This window comes from Lemur catta, chromosome 23 (genome assembly GCF_020740605.2).
Source record: "Lemur catta isolate mLemCat1 chromosome 23, mLemCat1.pri, whole genome shotgun sequence".
Lineage (NCBI taxonomy): Eukaryota > Metazoa > Chordata > Mammalia > Primates > Lemuridae > Lemur > Lemur catta.
In genome coordinates, this window is record NC_059150.1 from 28125817 (window position 1) to 28141859 (window position 16043).

Genomic DNA, 16043 nt, shown 5'->3' on the forward strand with positions numbered 1-16043 from the left:
CATTAGCTTAAGCCTATTTAAATGTATTCTTATGAAACTACATTTCTTTGGATGATACTTTGGAAAAATATGATTAAAAGTATATAATAAAAGAAAAAGTAAATACATATTTAAGTGGGAGAAGAAATGCTTGATGGATTTTTATCATAGCTGCTCAGAGATATGAGGATTTCAGTGTAGAGGCTCAGGGTGACGATTCCTTTGTTCCTTCACTAGTAGCTAAAAGTCATCAAAATTGTTGGAAAAAGTTAAATACAATGAAACACTTTGAGGAAGAACAGATAGTGCTTATAAAAACATGTTACTAGGGAAGTAAATAACCCTTAGGTTCTTGAATCTTTAACATATAAGTTGGTTTAGGTAGAAATTTTCTTATAGGCAGAGAAATAAACTAAATTATCTGCCAACTTCCTTTTAGTTTGATGATTGATCTGTACATAAAGAAATTTAATGTACTCTTGGATTACCTTGCTCAATTTCCTCCATACAAATCAACCAGTTAAGCATTTATTTTATACGTAAACTGCAAATTTAATATGCAAAGGTATTGGAACAAATCCTCCTAAATGTTATTATGAAGCTATAGCAATGGAACTTATGGGACACATTACTAAAAAGTTATAAAAAAAAAAATCTATGTCATAGCATCATACCTTAGCTCTCATGAAATATTTAAAGTTGCTTTTTAAATGGCTGGAGCACAAGTTGCAATAAAGTGAAAGAAGAAGCTTACGCAGCTTTATGGGTGCCCTGATGGAAGGCTCAGTCGGCTCACAAAGTACAGAGTTACTAGGGGTTACGTATTTCCCATGGCTTTCATGATAGTCATTGATTCTAAGACTGAAAAATTTTATTAATACCTGGAGATTTTTGCATAATATGAATGAATAAATGTGAGATGAGTCAATTATAGTTTGTTTATTGACAAGTGCAAGGAATTATCTATAAACTACAAAGGAAACTAATACAGTAGTTAACAACCACAGGCTACTCAAAAGCCTAGTACTCACAATTCCACTGAGGGAAAAAAAAAAAAACAGAAAAGAGAGGATATTGGAAAAAGCCTTTAAAAACCTAAAAAATTGACTATTTTTGCCCATAATGTTATTTATATTAAACATTAAATTTTATAGTGTATACTCTGGAATATGATGCTGGCATGAAGGATGAATTAAGGCCTTTGCAACAATTTGGATGGAACTGGAGACCATTATCCTACATGAAGTATCTGAAGAATGGAAAATCAAACACCACATATGCTCGCTATTAAATTGGAACTAACCAATGAGCACACATGTGCACAGAAAGAAGTAAAACTTAGTGGAAATCAAGGAGGAGTGGGGGGAGGGGAAGGAGTGGGTGGGCAAAAACCTACCTAACGGGTACAGTGAACACTATCTGGGTGGTGGGCACACTTACAACCCTGACTCAAGCACAACAAAATCCATCCATGTAAACAAAAACAATTGTACCCCTGTAGTATTTTGAAAGAATAAACAAATTATAATGTAAATATTGTACCAATAGTTATTAAAATCAATTTCCAAAATAAAGATAGCATTTTGCCCCTCAAGTTTATCTTATACACAGAGTTCTACCCTCAGGCTTCTTCTAATCTTTTCTCTTTATTCTTCTTCCTCTTTTACTCACAAAGCAGTAGGCTATGTTTTATATTGTGCCTTTGAGTTTCATTTCCATGATGTTTCTAACATGGTTATGCTAATTTATGTCCCCACTACCATTGCCCTAGCTTGGGTTTTCACTGTATGTAAAGTATAATTTCCTATGGCCTGTTTTAATGATTTCAGCATTCACACACACACACAAACACACTCATGCATGCATGCACACATGTTTTTCTTCAGTTGAAGCCACTTACATTTCTGTATTTCATCTCAGTTAGACCTCTATGACATTTTTTGATCAGTCATTGTGTACATGTCTGAAATATCCCTTTCCCTATTCTCTGACATAATGTATATGGATCCCACCCATTCAAATTCCTTCAAAAAACCTTTTAGAAGAAATATTTCCTATCTTTTGTGTTGGTACAATATTTTGCAATAAATATCTTATAAAATTTTCCACATTCGGAGTGTATTTCAATACTGTTTGTGTTTATCTCTGCTCTTAGATTGCAAACTGCTTAAGGTCATCGGTTTCATCACTGTGTTCTCCAAAATAAGAGTTGTTTAGTACGGGTTTGCTAAATTGATTTGAAATTGCAAGACAGAAAGTTTTAGAGTAAGACTAGGCATTTTCAGTGGAAGAGACAATTGAAAAAATATAGACTTTTAGCAGCTGTGGTAGAATAGTATCATCCAACAATATCAAAAATGAAGTTGAGTGCTTAAATGATTTGCATAGCATTTTTGCACATGTTCAATATTGATTAAGTACATATGCTAGGCCAGGAACAATATCAGTGTTGGGATACAAAGACAAAGAGTTCAAATCCCCCCCGCAAATGGAGGAATCAAGCACGCAAGCAATCAGTTACAATGCGCTGTTATAAATACAATGATGCTGCCAGGCAGGGCATCATTTGATAGCATAGAGGAAATAGTTTCTATTTTTGTTAGAATCTCAGAGGTCTCAAGGGAGCTGAAAGTGGTTTCACATATGATCTCCTGCCATTTTTAACTCTTTATCATACATAAATTCTGCTGATGAACTCAATAATTTTAAAGACATCCATAAATATTACATCAGTTATCTTTAGAATATGAATCTTGCATAGCTTCTGAAAGGGCAGCTCAATTGCTGAGAAAAGGTGGGTCAATAAAATATTGAAAATCCAAGGTGTCTGCAAGTTGATTAAGAAAATGGAAAAAGATACAGAACCAAATTATATTTTGATAACTTGGGTTTTTATATTTATAAGCTATATATTTATAATTTATAACATCTATGGTCATGTAATACATTTAGATATCTATTAATATTTTACATATTTCTTTTTCATTGAAATGAGAAGTTTGACTTTAACCATAATCACATTTTTAAATGTACAATTATATATGAATTTCCTAATTCTTTATCTTGAAACTATTTTCCAGAATAAGAACTTATGTAAATAAAATGCAATAAGGTAATTTCAGTAAAATTAGTATAGGTAGACTACACAAATTACAGTAACAAGGAGAGGCCAGGGCATGGTGGCTCATACCTGTCATCCTGGCACTTTGGGAGGTCAAAGCAGGAGGAGTGCTTGAGCTCAGGAGTGAGAGCTAACCTGGGAAACATAGTGAGATCCTGTCTCTACAAAAATATTAAAAAATTAGCCAGGCATAGTGACACGCACCTGCAGTCCCAGGTACTTGGGAGGCTGAAGCAGGAGGATAGCTTGAGCCCAGGAATTCAAGGTTACAGTGAGCTATGTTCAGGCCACTGCACTTCAGCCTGGGCGACAGAGCAATTTGAGTAAGTTTGGGGCTCAAATAGATGCAGCTACACATGTAGTCCTTTATTTCATACATAACATGAAGGATCACCAGTGCAACAAAATTGTTAATGATATTTTCTTATAAATCTGTCCTCTTTTTTCATTTGTATTATGAACTTACAAGAATAATTTTGAAAGGCCTTGAAATGGTTATATTCTGTTCCTAAAGCAAGTTCTCTGCATCATAGTCCCTTAAAACAAGCATAGTAAGAATATGTTTTGTCAAGGTCTAGTTATTTTTAATAATACTTAAGTCACAACAATTAAACAAGTTTTGTCCAGAGTTGTTATTAATAGTTTGCTTTTACCACCAACTGCTTCAATTCCAGGCGTTATTTTGAAGGAGGAAGCTCCTTTTGTAGTCAAACTGGATGCAAGGCGCAGCAAATGAGAGGTTCCTAAATTGTTGGAGTCCTCATATCCACTACCCGCTTTAATGAACAAACCAATTCTTGATATAGGAGCATAGTTTTCCAAAGAAGCAATCACTAAACCATTCGGTAATTTGGTGAACTCAAGGTCCTGAGGATGTGGAGGTGCTCCTGCAGGGGCAGCTGTGGCTTTAACATTGGGGGCAACTTTGAGGGAATAAAATCTTGAGAAGGACCCGGCTCTGCTCACTAGTTTCATGGTTCAAGATTTCTCTGACCCGTGGTCACTACTGGATTAAAGGAAAGCAAGAAAGGGAGAACATGGCTTACACTGTGGAATGCCTGAGGGGTGATGTTGAAATTCTAATGGAGTTCCTGCTCAATGTCACCACAGCACCAGAATTTCATCGTTGGGAAGTAGCTGCCCTTCACTCTCAGCTAAAGGTTGACAAAGCTGTGGCTTTTCAGAATCCACAGGCTCATGTCATTGAAAATTTGCATGCAGCAGCTTACCAGAATGCCTTGGCTAATTCCTTGTATTGTCCTGACTATAGGATTGGAAAAGTGACACCAGAGGAGTTACATTACTTCGTTCAGAACCATTTTACAAGTGCAAGAATGGCTTTGGCTGGACTTGGTGTGAGTCATCCTACTCTCCAGCAAGTTGCAGAACAGTTTCTCAACATGAGGGGTAGGCTTGGTTTAGCTGGTGCAAAGGCCAGATTCCGTGGAGGTGAAATTCGAGAACAGAGTGGAGACAGTCTTGTCCATGCTGCTCTTGTAGCAGAAAGTGCTGCCACAGGAAGCACAGAAGCAAATGCATTTAGCGTTCTTCAGCATGTCCTCGGTGCTGGACCACACGTCAACAGGGGCGGCAACGCTACCAGCCTTCTAGACCAGGCTGTTGCCAAGGGAATTCACCAGCCATTTGATGTTTCCGCTTTCAATGCCAGTTACTCGGATTCTGGACTCTTCGGGATTTACACTATCTCCCAGGCTGCAGCTGCTGGGGATGTTATCAAGGCTGCCTATAACCAAGTAAAAACAATTGCTCAAGGAAACCTTTCCAATACAGATGTGCGAGCTGCCAAGAACAAGCTAAAAGCTGGATACCTAATGTCAGTGGAGTCTTCTGAGGGTTTCCTGGATGAGGTTGGGTCCCAGGCTCCAGTTGCTGGTTCTTACGTGCCACCATCCACAGTCCTTCCACAGATTGACTACGTGGCTAATGCTGACGTCATAAATCCGCAAAGAAGTTTGTTTCTGGCCAGAAGTCAATGGCAGCAAGTGGAAATTGGGGACATACACCTTTTGTTGATGAGTTGTAATATTGAAGCACATATTACAGGAGAGAGCTGAACATTCTCTCAGCCCAGAACAGCAAACATATGAAAGTCAGAAGTCTCTAATATATTTATCTTTTTTTTAATTAGGTAAAATACTTTAAAGCATAAATTCTTCCCAGCTGACCTAAAGTCAATAAAGCATTCTGTTTAAAAAGAAAAATAGTTTTCTTTTCTTTCAAACTTAAAAAAGTGTCCAATTGCAAACTTTTGATAACTGAAATAAATCATAGACAAAAGTTAAAAGCTAAAGAAACATAACAAGTCCTCATAGTGATTTCCATTTCTTAGTTTATCATTGGCCACCTGTCTGTTTTGGGGTGTAGGGTAGTACGTACACTAGGACCACAATATTCCTTTGCTTGTTAAGGGTGGACTTGCTTTGCTCTGCAGCTGCACTCAGTTAGGCTACGCACAGGAACTTGGTACCTGCATGGCCCCTGGTATGCCCAGAGCTCCTGACAGCTGATGCATTTATATCTAGGCTGAGCTATCTAAAAAGACGATAAGCTTTAACTGAGTGTATTGCCTTTTTGTTGTCTACCATTTTAATTTTATAGAATAGTGTCTTTCTAAGGTTTAATTGGTAGGAAGAAGCAAGGCAAAACAATTGTTAGGTAGCACAGAATAACATGAATGTCAGTTGTGTCATGTACTTAACCAATAATGGTACTAGAAAATTCTCTATATGAAGTTTAATGGAAATATATTTTAAAGAGAAGCTTCAATGGCCACAGTGATTATCGCAATTAATACCAATGTCATGAGAATAAAAATAAAGCAGTTGTTTTTCCAGATTTCAAACAACTATTGTATAGGCACTGAGAAAATATCGACTCTAATTATATGTTAACTTTCTTTTATTTAATGTATAAAAAAGAGAAATTTATTTTCTCATAGTTCTGGAGGCTGGGAAATACGAGATCAAGGCACTGGTGTCTGGTGAGGGCTACTCTCTGCTTCCATGATAGAGCCTCGTGCAGCATCCTCATATGTATATTAACTGTCAATTCGTCACTAGCTACAAGAATCCAGTAATGATTTTATTAACATAAAAAATAATCATTATTTAGTTTCTATATTCCATTGACTTAGCTAGATTTTTTTCCTTTTTTTATACTTTTTAACAAAATATTGACTAGAAACAATCCTTAATCACACAATTGATTAGTTATTTTTTGCAGTTACATAACCATTCTTTATTATTTTAAATTTACAGTGTTTTAGAAAGTAAAAGGAAATCTATAATAGACAGGAAAACTGTCCAAATTTTATTATTATTAATTTAACTATGTTTTAAATAACCTGTATTTGTATGACTTCATAGTAAGAGAGCCATTAGTAAATTCATAAATTACTCTTAGTTTCAGGCCAAGTGTGCAAAAGAAAAAAAAATACATATAAATATATGTGTGTGTATATGTTCTCTTAAGATGATGAAAGAAATATTACTTTTAAAATACTAAGGGGAAAATCTTCAGATAGATTTGTAGGATGCACAAGACACATACTTGATGAGTTAATAAGGAATTTTGCCCCAGTTCAAATCACTCTATTTCATCAGTGATTTATTCATTCTTTCATTCAAAACAGTCATGAACTACAATTTTGAGTAAGCAAGTTTTCCGGGTCCTAGGCGTACAGATAATAATGTATCACTGTGCTTGTCCTCAAATATGTTATATCATTTTGGGAATGACAAAGGCCTGAGCAATTTATGGCTTTATCTTTTGATGAGTATAAACTCATGTGTGAAATATTGCATTATATCTATATTGTATTATAAAAATATTGTATTCCCTTCAAAGGATAAATCTAATCACAAATGAGCCCATGGAAATGAAAACTTCAGCACAGTCTTAAGAGAAGAGGTGAGTATCAGAGAAGAGTGCAAAGCCCTCGCTTGTGCAGAGAAGGGTGTCTTGGCACCAAGGGCACAGAGAAAATCGAGTGCCATGTGATGTGTGAGTCTCCGCCAAGTCCTTAGAGTCAGCTTTCATTTTTCTCTTGCTCTCGTATCTTGTTTACAGTCTGCTAGCAACTGTGTTGCTTCTACCTTCAAATTCTGGCCACTTCTTACCATTTTCCCCTTACCGTTTTTCTGTTCTGTGCCACCATTGTCTTTCATCTGGATACTGACACACTTACTTCTTCTGCACTTATCCCTGTAAAGTCCAATTTCCATTCAGCAGCCAGAAAATATACTTTTAAAACAGAAGTCACTTTAAAAAACTCCTCTCAACCAAATAATCTGATTGGTTCGACACTTTTTCAGAGCAAGTGGAAAAGTCCCTACAATAATAACACAAGGCTGTATGTGATTTGCATCTTTCCCCTTTGCAGTTTAACCTCATTTCCTACCTCCTCCTTATTCACCTTGCCTTAGTCTTCCTGGTCTCCTTACTATTTCTTGAACGTGAACACGCACCCTTGCCAAGGCAACTAACGTGCCATTCTCACCGCCTGGGTGCTTTTCCTCCATGTGCCTACATGGCTCGGCCCGCTGGTCACCCTCCTTAGGTCTTTTTTCAAGTGTCTCTTTCTCATTAAGACCTTCCCAAACCACTTCATTGTAAATTGTCGACACTCTCCTTTCTGAAACCCCTAAGACTCCCTGACTTTTTTTTCTTCTTTATGTTTCCATTAATACTTATCATTATCTGATATTCTATATATTTATTTGTATATTGTTTGTTTTCTCATACTGAAATATGAGCTTCACAAGACAAGGGATTTTTATAACTTTTGTTTTCTCCTGTATTACCAAAACTTAAAAATAGTGCCTACCATGTAGTGCTCAATAAATCCTTTTTGAATGGTTGTTTCATAAAAAGTGAACAGGCATTCATCAGTTGGGTAAGGGAGGAAGAAAAAAGCATCCTGAGCAAGAAACTAGTATATAAAAGTCAAAGACATGTGGCAAGATGGCACAGTCGGAATGTTCCGTTAGAGAGCAGAGGCAGAAAGTTTGGAGGGGAGAGCAGGGGACCCGGCTGCTGGCACCATTTCCATACAGGGCCAGGTCTAGGCTTCCTGCGTTTCAGAACCAGGAAGAGTGTGACAAAACACAGTTCCGTACATTCTCTGACTCTAAACGGGTGTCCTTTAGCCCTTGCCCAGGGCTTCTCTGCATTCTCACATTATCTTGTTAATTTCAGCAGGAAAAGTGACACAGACGCTTTATAAGCTTCTTATCAAGAGACACAAGAGTAAGTCAATAGCGCACCTTCTGGGTATGTTACATGTGAAGAGACAGTAAATTAAAAACTATATTCCATATTCCAAGATATTTATTTGAAATTTATTAGACTTTCAGTATTAGAAGGACATTTTAATATGTTTTCTTTAACTTGGAAAATACGCTGTAGAGATAAACTAATTTATAATGAAGGTCACCACCTAACAGGAAAGGGCAAGGTTCCCATTAACATTCTAAGTTACGGCTGGTATGTTTAACAAAACAAGAAAAGGCACTTTAAGGAGCCTCATTTTCTTTTTCAAAGACCAGTTTACCAAATGCACCTTAAAAATCACATATTAACAGATCATATTCTATAAATGATTAATAATTATTTGAGAACCATTAGCAGGAGAAAATAACCAAAGAATTTGTCAACATACAAGATAAAGCTTTGACACAATGAATAATATCCAACCAGAAGAGATTGGTTTTAATTTTATTTATGGTTTTATTGACAATGGGGGGAATTAAAAGAGGTGGTTAGTGCCCATATGGGCAAAGTGAAACTTTGAACAATCATGTAATAAACTCCGTCAAATTAGTTTGGTTATATGAACCTAAGGTTAAAATATCTGCATTTTTATGTCTCCTCTTTCTTTTTTAATGTTTTTTTTTTATTTTTTATCATTATGGGTATATAATAGTTGTATATATTATAGGACAGCAGTCTCCAACCTTGTTGGCATCAGGGACCAGTTTCATGGAAGACAATTTTTCCATGGACTGAGGTAGGTGGGGATGGTTTCGGGATGATTCAAGCACATTCCCTTTATTGTGCACTTTATTTCTATTATTATTACATTGTCACTTGCCACTCACTGACAGGGTTTTGCTATGAGTCTGCAAGCAATTGATTTATTATGGTCTGTGTGCAGTCAAACCTCTCTAGTAATGATAATCTGCATTTGTAGTGGCTACCCGGTGCTAGCATCCCTGCCTCAGCTCCACCTGGGATCATCAGGCCTTGGATTCTCACGCAACCTGGATCCCTCACACGTGCGGCTTCCAGCAGGGCTCACGCTCCTATGGGAATCTAGTGCCGACCGCTGATCTGACAGGAGGCCGAGCTCAGGGGTGAGGCAATTGATGGAGGGAGGCTGTAAACACAGATGAAGTTTTGCTCGCTGACCCGCTCTTTCCTCCTGCTGGGCAGCCTGGTCCCTAACAGGCCATGGACCGGTACTAGCTCACGGCCCAGGGGTTGGAGACCACAGTTACAGGGCACATGTGATATTTTCATACAGGCATTTTCTTTAAGAATATCACATTCACTGGTAAGAGAAGTGCTAATCTCTGTTCTGCCACTATTGGTTGTGAAAACCTGGACAAGTTACTAGGGTTGGTTTGAGGACAACATCAGATAGTGCCTGCAAAAGGTCTGACACATTTTAAGTGTTAATTACATAGTAGCCTCCTTCCCCTATTTTAGCATCTTCCTCCACTCTTGTCACCCCCTCAAACTGCTCATTTTCTCAAGGACTTCTTTACAGATAGGAAAGCAATTTAGTCATTAACCCACTACATAACCTCCTGGTAGGATTTCACTTTTAAATGAATATGTCTTGATTGAGTGATATAGAGAGAGTTATGATAATAATAGCTAACAGTTATTAAGTACTTAGTATTTGCCAGACACTGACCTGTATCTTTTCTAATATAAATTTGTTTAATTTTCTTGGTAACACCTTGAGTAGATACAATTATTATCCCCTTTATGTTAAAGGAGAAAACTGAAGCATGGAACAAGGACTTTTTCTCACAGACACAGAAACTTTAGGTGGGAGAACCAGAATTTAAGCACACGAAATCTGGCCCTGTGCTCAGTGCCGTTGCACTCTGCTGACACTTCAGGGAGAAGGATGAGTATCACTTGCAGGAGAACCCATACTCACAAGCATTTAAGAAAAGCTATACAGATATGTGTCTTTAACCATAAGACCATCATCGTTCATCCTAATAATATGATTCTTTTCTTTAATTGTCATTCACTTACTGTTGCTGGAATGTTTTGTGTAAATGTCCAGCATTATATTTAGTCTATGGTTTTGTAGACACTGTTATTTCTCAAACAAATCAAAAGATCTTCAAGGACAGTTTTGATACATGTTAGAGTGAATTTAAAGTGTTTTCATTAGGTCTTACTCATTTCAGGGGCAGAAATATCTTTGACTTGGAGGGGAGTCTTCATATTTATGCTGCATAGAAAAAACTAAAATTTTGGTTTTTTTTCTTTCCTTTTGGTTTTAAGTTCCAAATAGTTTTTACGTATCCTACATAGGACCTTGAATGATGTTTTACATAGTGTAGGGACTCAAAAATATTTGTTGACACACGAAAATGGAAAAAAACATTGGTGAACAATCCCTTCTAAGCTTGTGTTCTGGGTGGTGAGACTTTGAATAATGAGGTCAAGGCAGCAATTTCAATCTCCACGTGGCCTCTTAGGCTGTGCTCTGCCACCGTGTCATGAGTAGCAAACTTATGCTCTAATGAATGAAGTATGCTACCATGCCCAGGGCAAAGCCATCTGCTTGTCCAATATTTCTTCTCATGCTCAGCCAAGTCCCAGAGAATAATAGTCCTGGGCTATAGAAAAGCATTCAGCTACCACAGCTTTCTAAACTAAAATTTCTAACATGTTGCTCATGATGGAAGATGTTCAAATGTATAGGTTTTTAAGTCTAGATGCTATTCTGAATCCGGCCACTGAGGATGAAGTGCTATTTGGAGAAGAGACCTATTTACAGGCACTAATGTAATATATTTTGGTTGGAGTATGGATACCATAATCAATCAATGAGTATGCCAGCTTAGGTCCCATTCCAAATAAACAGCAGACATTTGTTCAGACAATAAACATAAAATTCCAGGAGGATGATAAGACAGAGCCCAGACAGCAATAACCATCAGGTGTATTTGTGAAGATTTTGTATAATTAGGCAGAGAGATGACTTCTGGTGACTTGGAGGGGGACTAATAAAAGTTGGCAGAAGTTCAGGGACATAGGAATGAAAGACAAAGTCATGGACAATATGGTATAGAGGAGAGCTAGGCAGTCGGTAAGGAAATAACAAGATTCTCGTTAGTTTTGCTCCCAAGGGGGCAGGGGTGTACACATTGCCTGGCTATGGTCAGGCTTCACTGTTGGGCTTGAGGCAGTTTTTAGCACCCTGTGGACCAAGTCTGACAGACAGCAAAGGAAACTCATCGAAATGCGCTGAAACTGACAAATACTAATAGCTTTTGTATTGAGATGATCTTTCTCCCTAATGGTGGCCAATATCTCTCCATTTCCCCCACCCACCCACCTCTGGTAACCACAATTTTTCTCTCTTCTTTTATGAATTTGATTATTTCAGATTCCACATATACATGAGAACATGTCGTATTTGCCTTTCTGTACTGGGCTTATTGCATTTAGCATAATGTTCTCTAGGTTCACCCATGTTTTCACCAGTGACAGCCTTTCTCTTTTTTTAAAGCAGAATCGTATTCCACTGTGTGTGCGCATGCACAGTTAGTTAAGGGGAATAAATATTTGAGGTGATGGATATGTTAAATAGCTTGATTCAATCACTCTGTATTTATGCATATAGTATATCTTCAGTTTGTAACCCATAGCTATCCACAAGTATAATTTGTCAATATTCAATAAAATAAAATGAAAAAAATAAAAAAAATAAGAGATACCCCAGCTCAGTTTTATACCCTTCCATAAAAAAATTGAAAATGGGCAGGAAAATATCCTTGCAATTTTAAAGATAGATTTTATATTTAGGCAGAAAAATAAGTCCATTTTACACTTGGAAATAAGATCAGGTGGGTGGCTTTTTACCAGGTAAAAATAAATTCATGGATTTCTGAATATTTACAAGCCTAAAGAGTAAGCTAGAGAAAGGTCCCTAGACTAAAACAGAAGGAGGAAAGCAAAACTATTAAGGTGATGGGAGAAGTTAAAAATCGTGAATGAGCAGAAAGACAGGTACATGCAGAGGAGTAAAGAGAGCCCAGAAAGGCAAAAAAGAACGTCCACATGGAAACGCCGGAGCAAAGCAGACCGGGTCTCAAGATTTGGGCCCAGGCACGTGCCAGCCGGGCCGTGTGCGTGATGGGTGTGTGGCTGAAATATTGTCCCCACCCATGCTCACCAGCTGTCCTTACGGGCAGCCTGTCACCAGCAGGCTCACGGGACCCCTTCACGGACAGCAAGAGGGAGACTAAACTTTGTAGGCTTCAATCATTTGACCCCAGAGCGGGTTGGACTATTTCTCTGGTTACTGTCCCTGTCAGGTCACTTTCTCATGTGACACTTACAATCCTTTTCGTGGTTTTGTTAATTGTCAGGACTACATAATGAAGATTATACTTTAAAAGAATGATTTCTTTTTTTATTTCATGTACCCTTTGTTTGGGATTATTCTTTATTCTGCCAGAGGCATCTGTTTGCTTTTGGAACAGATAGTATTTATGGGAGGAATACAAAGAGAAAGAAGGAAAAAAGTACGTCCACCTTTGGATGGCCAGTGTATTATTTCAAGACAATAGTCTTGATATCTTTTTCAGAAGATTTTCTTTTATTGCTTTCACCTTCCATTGACATATCGAGAAACTTTTTTGTTGATTAGGTCATAGAAATTTAATAAATCTAAGCTATTAAACTGTATAAGAATTCAATTTAATGTGAAATATTAAAAGCCCCAACCATAAAAGATAAAAGCCAATAGTTTTTAATCGCAGAACAGTAAGGGAAAGGGGACGGGATCAGGCTGCTGAGATACAGGTGTGTGGATCCCGGGGACCGGGCACTGCCGTGGGTTCACAGGCCGAAAGGGAAGCTGGGGCAGAATCGTCCCCATCTCGTTCCCAACGGAACCCTGGGGAGAGCCTGCTGCAGGGGGTGGCTGTATTGCAGCCCTGGGGCTGGTGGGATGTCAGCACATCAGCGCTGCAGCCAGAGTGTGGGGTGAGCCCGATACAGTTTGATGCTGTTGATGTGGCACAGCCTGAGAGGCAAAAACCAAATGGGAGGGTTGTCTGTGTCTGTGGAAGCCACGGAAAGGGACCCATTTCTGGGAGATGTCGGATTGCTCTGACAGCAACTTCGGCTCAAGGACTCCCCATGTGCATGGCTCAACCATTCTAAGAACTGTGTTGTGATGTAAGAATCTCACCCCTAATCCTCCCTCCTTCTGTTTCCCTTCAAATGCTCAGACTTGCACGATAGCCTGTAATCTTACCCTCAGATACCTTACTGCCTCTTTTCCGAAGTAAAAGACTGCTTGCTGCATCATGAATCCCTTACCAGAAAGAAGGAAGCACAATTCCTGGTAGATTACCTTGGGTTCTCCAGGCAGTGCATGACCTACTGAGGAATACTGATCTAGCTCATGAACTAGGGGACCTGAAAGGCTGCCACCTTTAAGTTGGTCTAAGAGCACGAAAGGATTCTGTAGCAGGTCAAGGCTGTGATGCAAATAGTCCTGGCATGTGGTCCATAGGCTCCGGTGGGTCTTATGGTATCAGAAGAGCAGCCGTGGGAAACAATTCAATAGGCAGCTCATGGCAAATCCCAGAGGGAGAATTACAGCACAATCCCCTGCAATTCTGGAGCAAGGCTAAGAATTATACACACTTTGACAACTAGCTTCAGGCGTGTTACTGGGTCGTTGGAGAGACAGAATACTTAATCAGAATCACCAAGTGACCATGCATCTGAACATACCCATGCCAGTTTGTTTCTGGCAGACCCATCAAGTCATGAAATTGAGCAGGCCTGCCCAGACCTAGTCTGTCGTCTGTAAGATAGTCTAACTCTAACATCAGACTTGAGTGGGGCCAGAGGACTCACGTAAGCCACGAGAGCATTGCAATTTGGTACACTCGACAAGGACATTCAGTAATGCTTGGGGCATGTGGTGAACTGCTGCTTCCAAGTCCTGCAGGTAGCAGTAGATTAGTGCAGTATGAAGCACCCACTGTGGTGGCCACGATAATACACCACTCAATTCTTCTGCTGTAGAGGGTAAAACTGACTGATGGACACAGCTGCGGCCTGCTCGGGATCCACCACCGTTTTCTTACAGAGATGCTTCCTGAGCTGCCGAGAGCCCGTGACCAGGTAGGACGGTGGTAATAATGCAGTCTCATTCCTAAGAGACACACAGCTCTGCCAAAGGGCGACTTTGGCTTGCAGACTCCCTATCTGCAAACATTTTCTTACGCAAAACCAGCCTCATGTAGCCATCTGATCTCTGACAAAGCAGACAGAAACACACACTGGGGAAAAGATTCCTTATTCAATAAATGGTGCTGGGAAAACCGGATAGCCACATGTAGAAGACTGAAACAGCATCCACAGCTTTCACCTCTCAAAAATCAACTCACGGTGGATAACAGATTTAAACATAAGGCGTGAAACTATAAGAATTCTAGAAGAAAATGTTGGAAACACTCCTACAGACATTGGCCTAGGCAAAGAATTTATGAAGAAGACCCCAAAGGGAATCACAGCCACAAATAAATAAATAAATGGGACCTGATCAAATTAAAAAGCTTCTGCACAGCCAAGAAAACTATCATGAGAGTAAACAGACAACCTACAGAATAGGAGAAAATATTTTCATGCTAAACATCCAATAAAGAGCTGATAACTAGAATCTATATAGAACCCAGGAAAATCAGCAAGAAAATATCAGACAACCCCATTTAAAAAGTGGGCAAAGGAAGTGAACAGAAGCTTTTCAGAAGAAGATAGACTAATGGCCAAGAAACATGAAAAAATGCTCAACATCTCTAATCATCAGGGAAATGTAAATCAAAACCTCAATGAGATATCACTTATCTCCAGTGAGAATGGCCTTTATCAAAAAGTTCCAGAACAATAAATGTTGGCGTGGATGCGGAGAGACAGGAACACTCATACGCTGCTGGTATGAGTCTTGCCCCCAACAATAAACTGCATGAGCAACCAGGTGGTAAATGCCCTAAAGATGGCTTAATGCACGGCCAGGCTTGGGGACCCTTGTATGTGGTCTCTGTCCTGGTGGCACCTAGGAACTCCTTAGAAATGCAAATTCTTGGGCCCTACCCCGGACCCACTGAATCAGAAACTCAGGAGGAGGGAGCATGGGAGTGAGGGCCCAGTTATCTGTGTTTCAATGTACCCTCCAGGTGATTCTGAAGCATAATAAGGTTTGAAAATCACTGTTTTGAGTATAAGCGAAGAGCTTCTATTCAACTCTGTGTCTTCCACACTTTAAACTGTGGCTGAAGTATTTGAGGATTTTAGTAAAAGATATTGTTTTCTTCTGTAATATCTACTGATCTCAGTCTTGTTATCAAAATATGAATAATATAATTTATAGAAGCACTTACTGTCTCTTACTTTACCCTCAAATCGTCTGGGATTAAATATTGTTTGTATATAAAGAAGAAAAATAGTAATAATAAACATTAACAAAATATGAAAACAATTGTCCATATTTATGTGTCTAGTCATTAGCAGAATATCTCAGACTGTGTTCACATATACTTTTACATTATATATCCTTAACTGCTTCTTTGTGTAATTTATGTTTAACCAAATTACAGCACAAGAAATGGCCACTAGGTAGTAATAATTCTTATTAATTTATTTATAGTCA

General features: G+C 38.6%; 1 protein-coding gene across 1 annotated transcript; it reads left to right on the top strand.

Moving 5' to 3' along the window:
• Positions 1 to 3844: 3844 nt before the first annotated feature.
• Positions 3845 to 5316, top strand: LOC123627044 (cytochrome b-c1 complex subunit 2, mitochondrial-like). The gene has a single exon (XM_045536414.1). It carries the CDS (start codon positions 4138 to 4140, stop codon positions 5173 to 5175), a length of 1038 nt encoding a protein of 345 aa, XP_045392370.1. The 5' UTR covers positions 3845 to 4137; the 3' UTR covers positions 5176 to 5316.
• The last annotated feature ends 10727 nt before the right edge of the window (positions 5317 to 16043 follow it).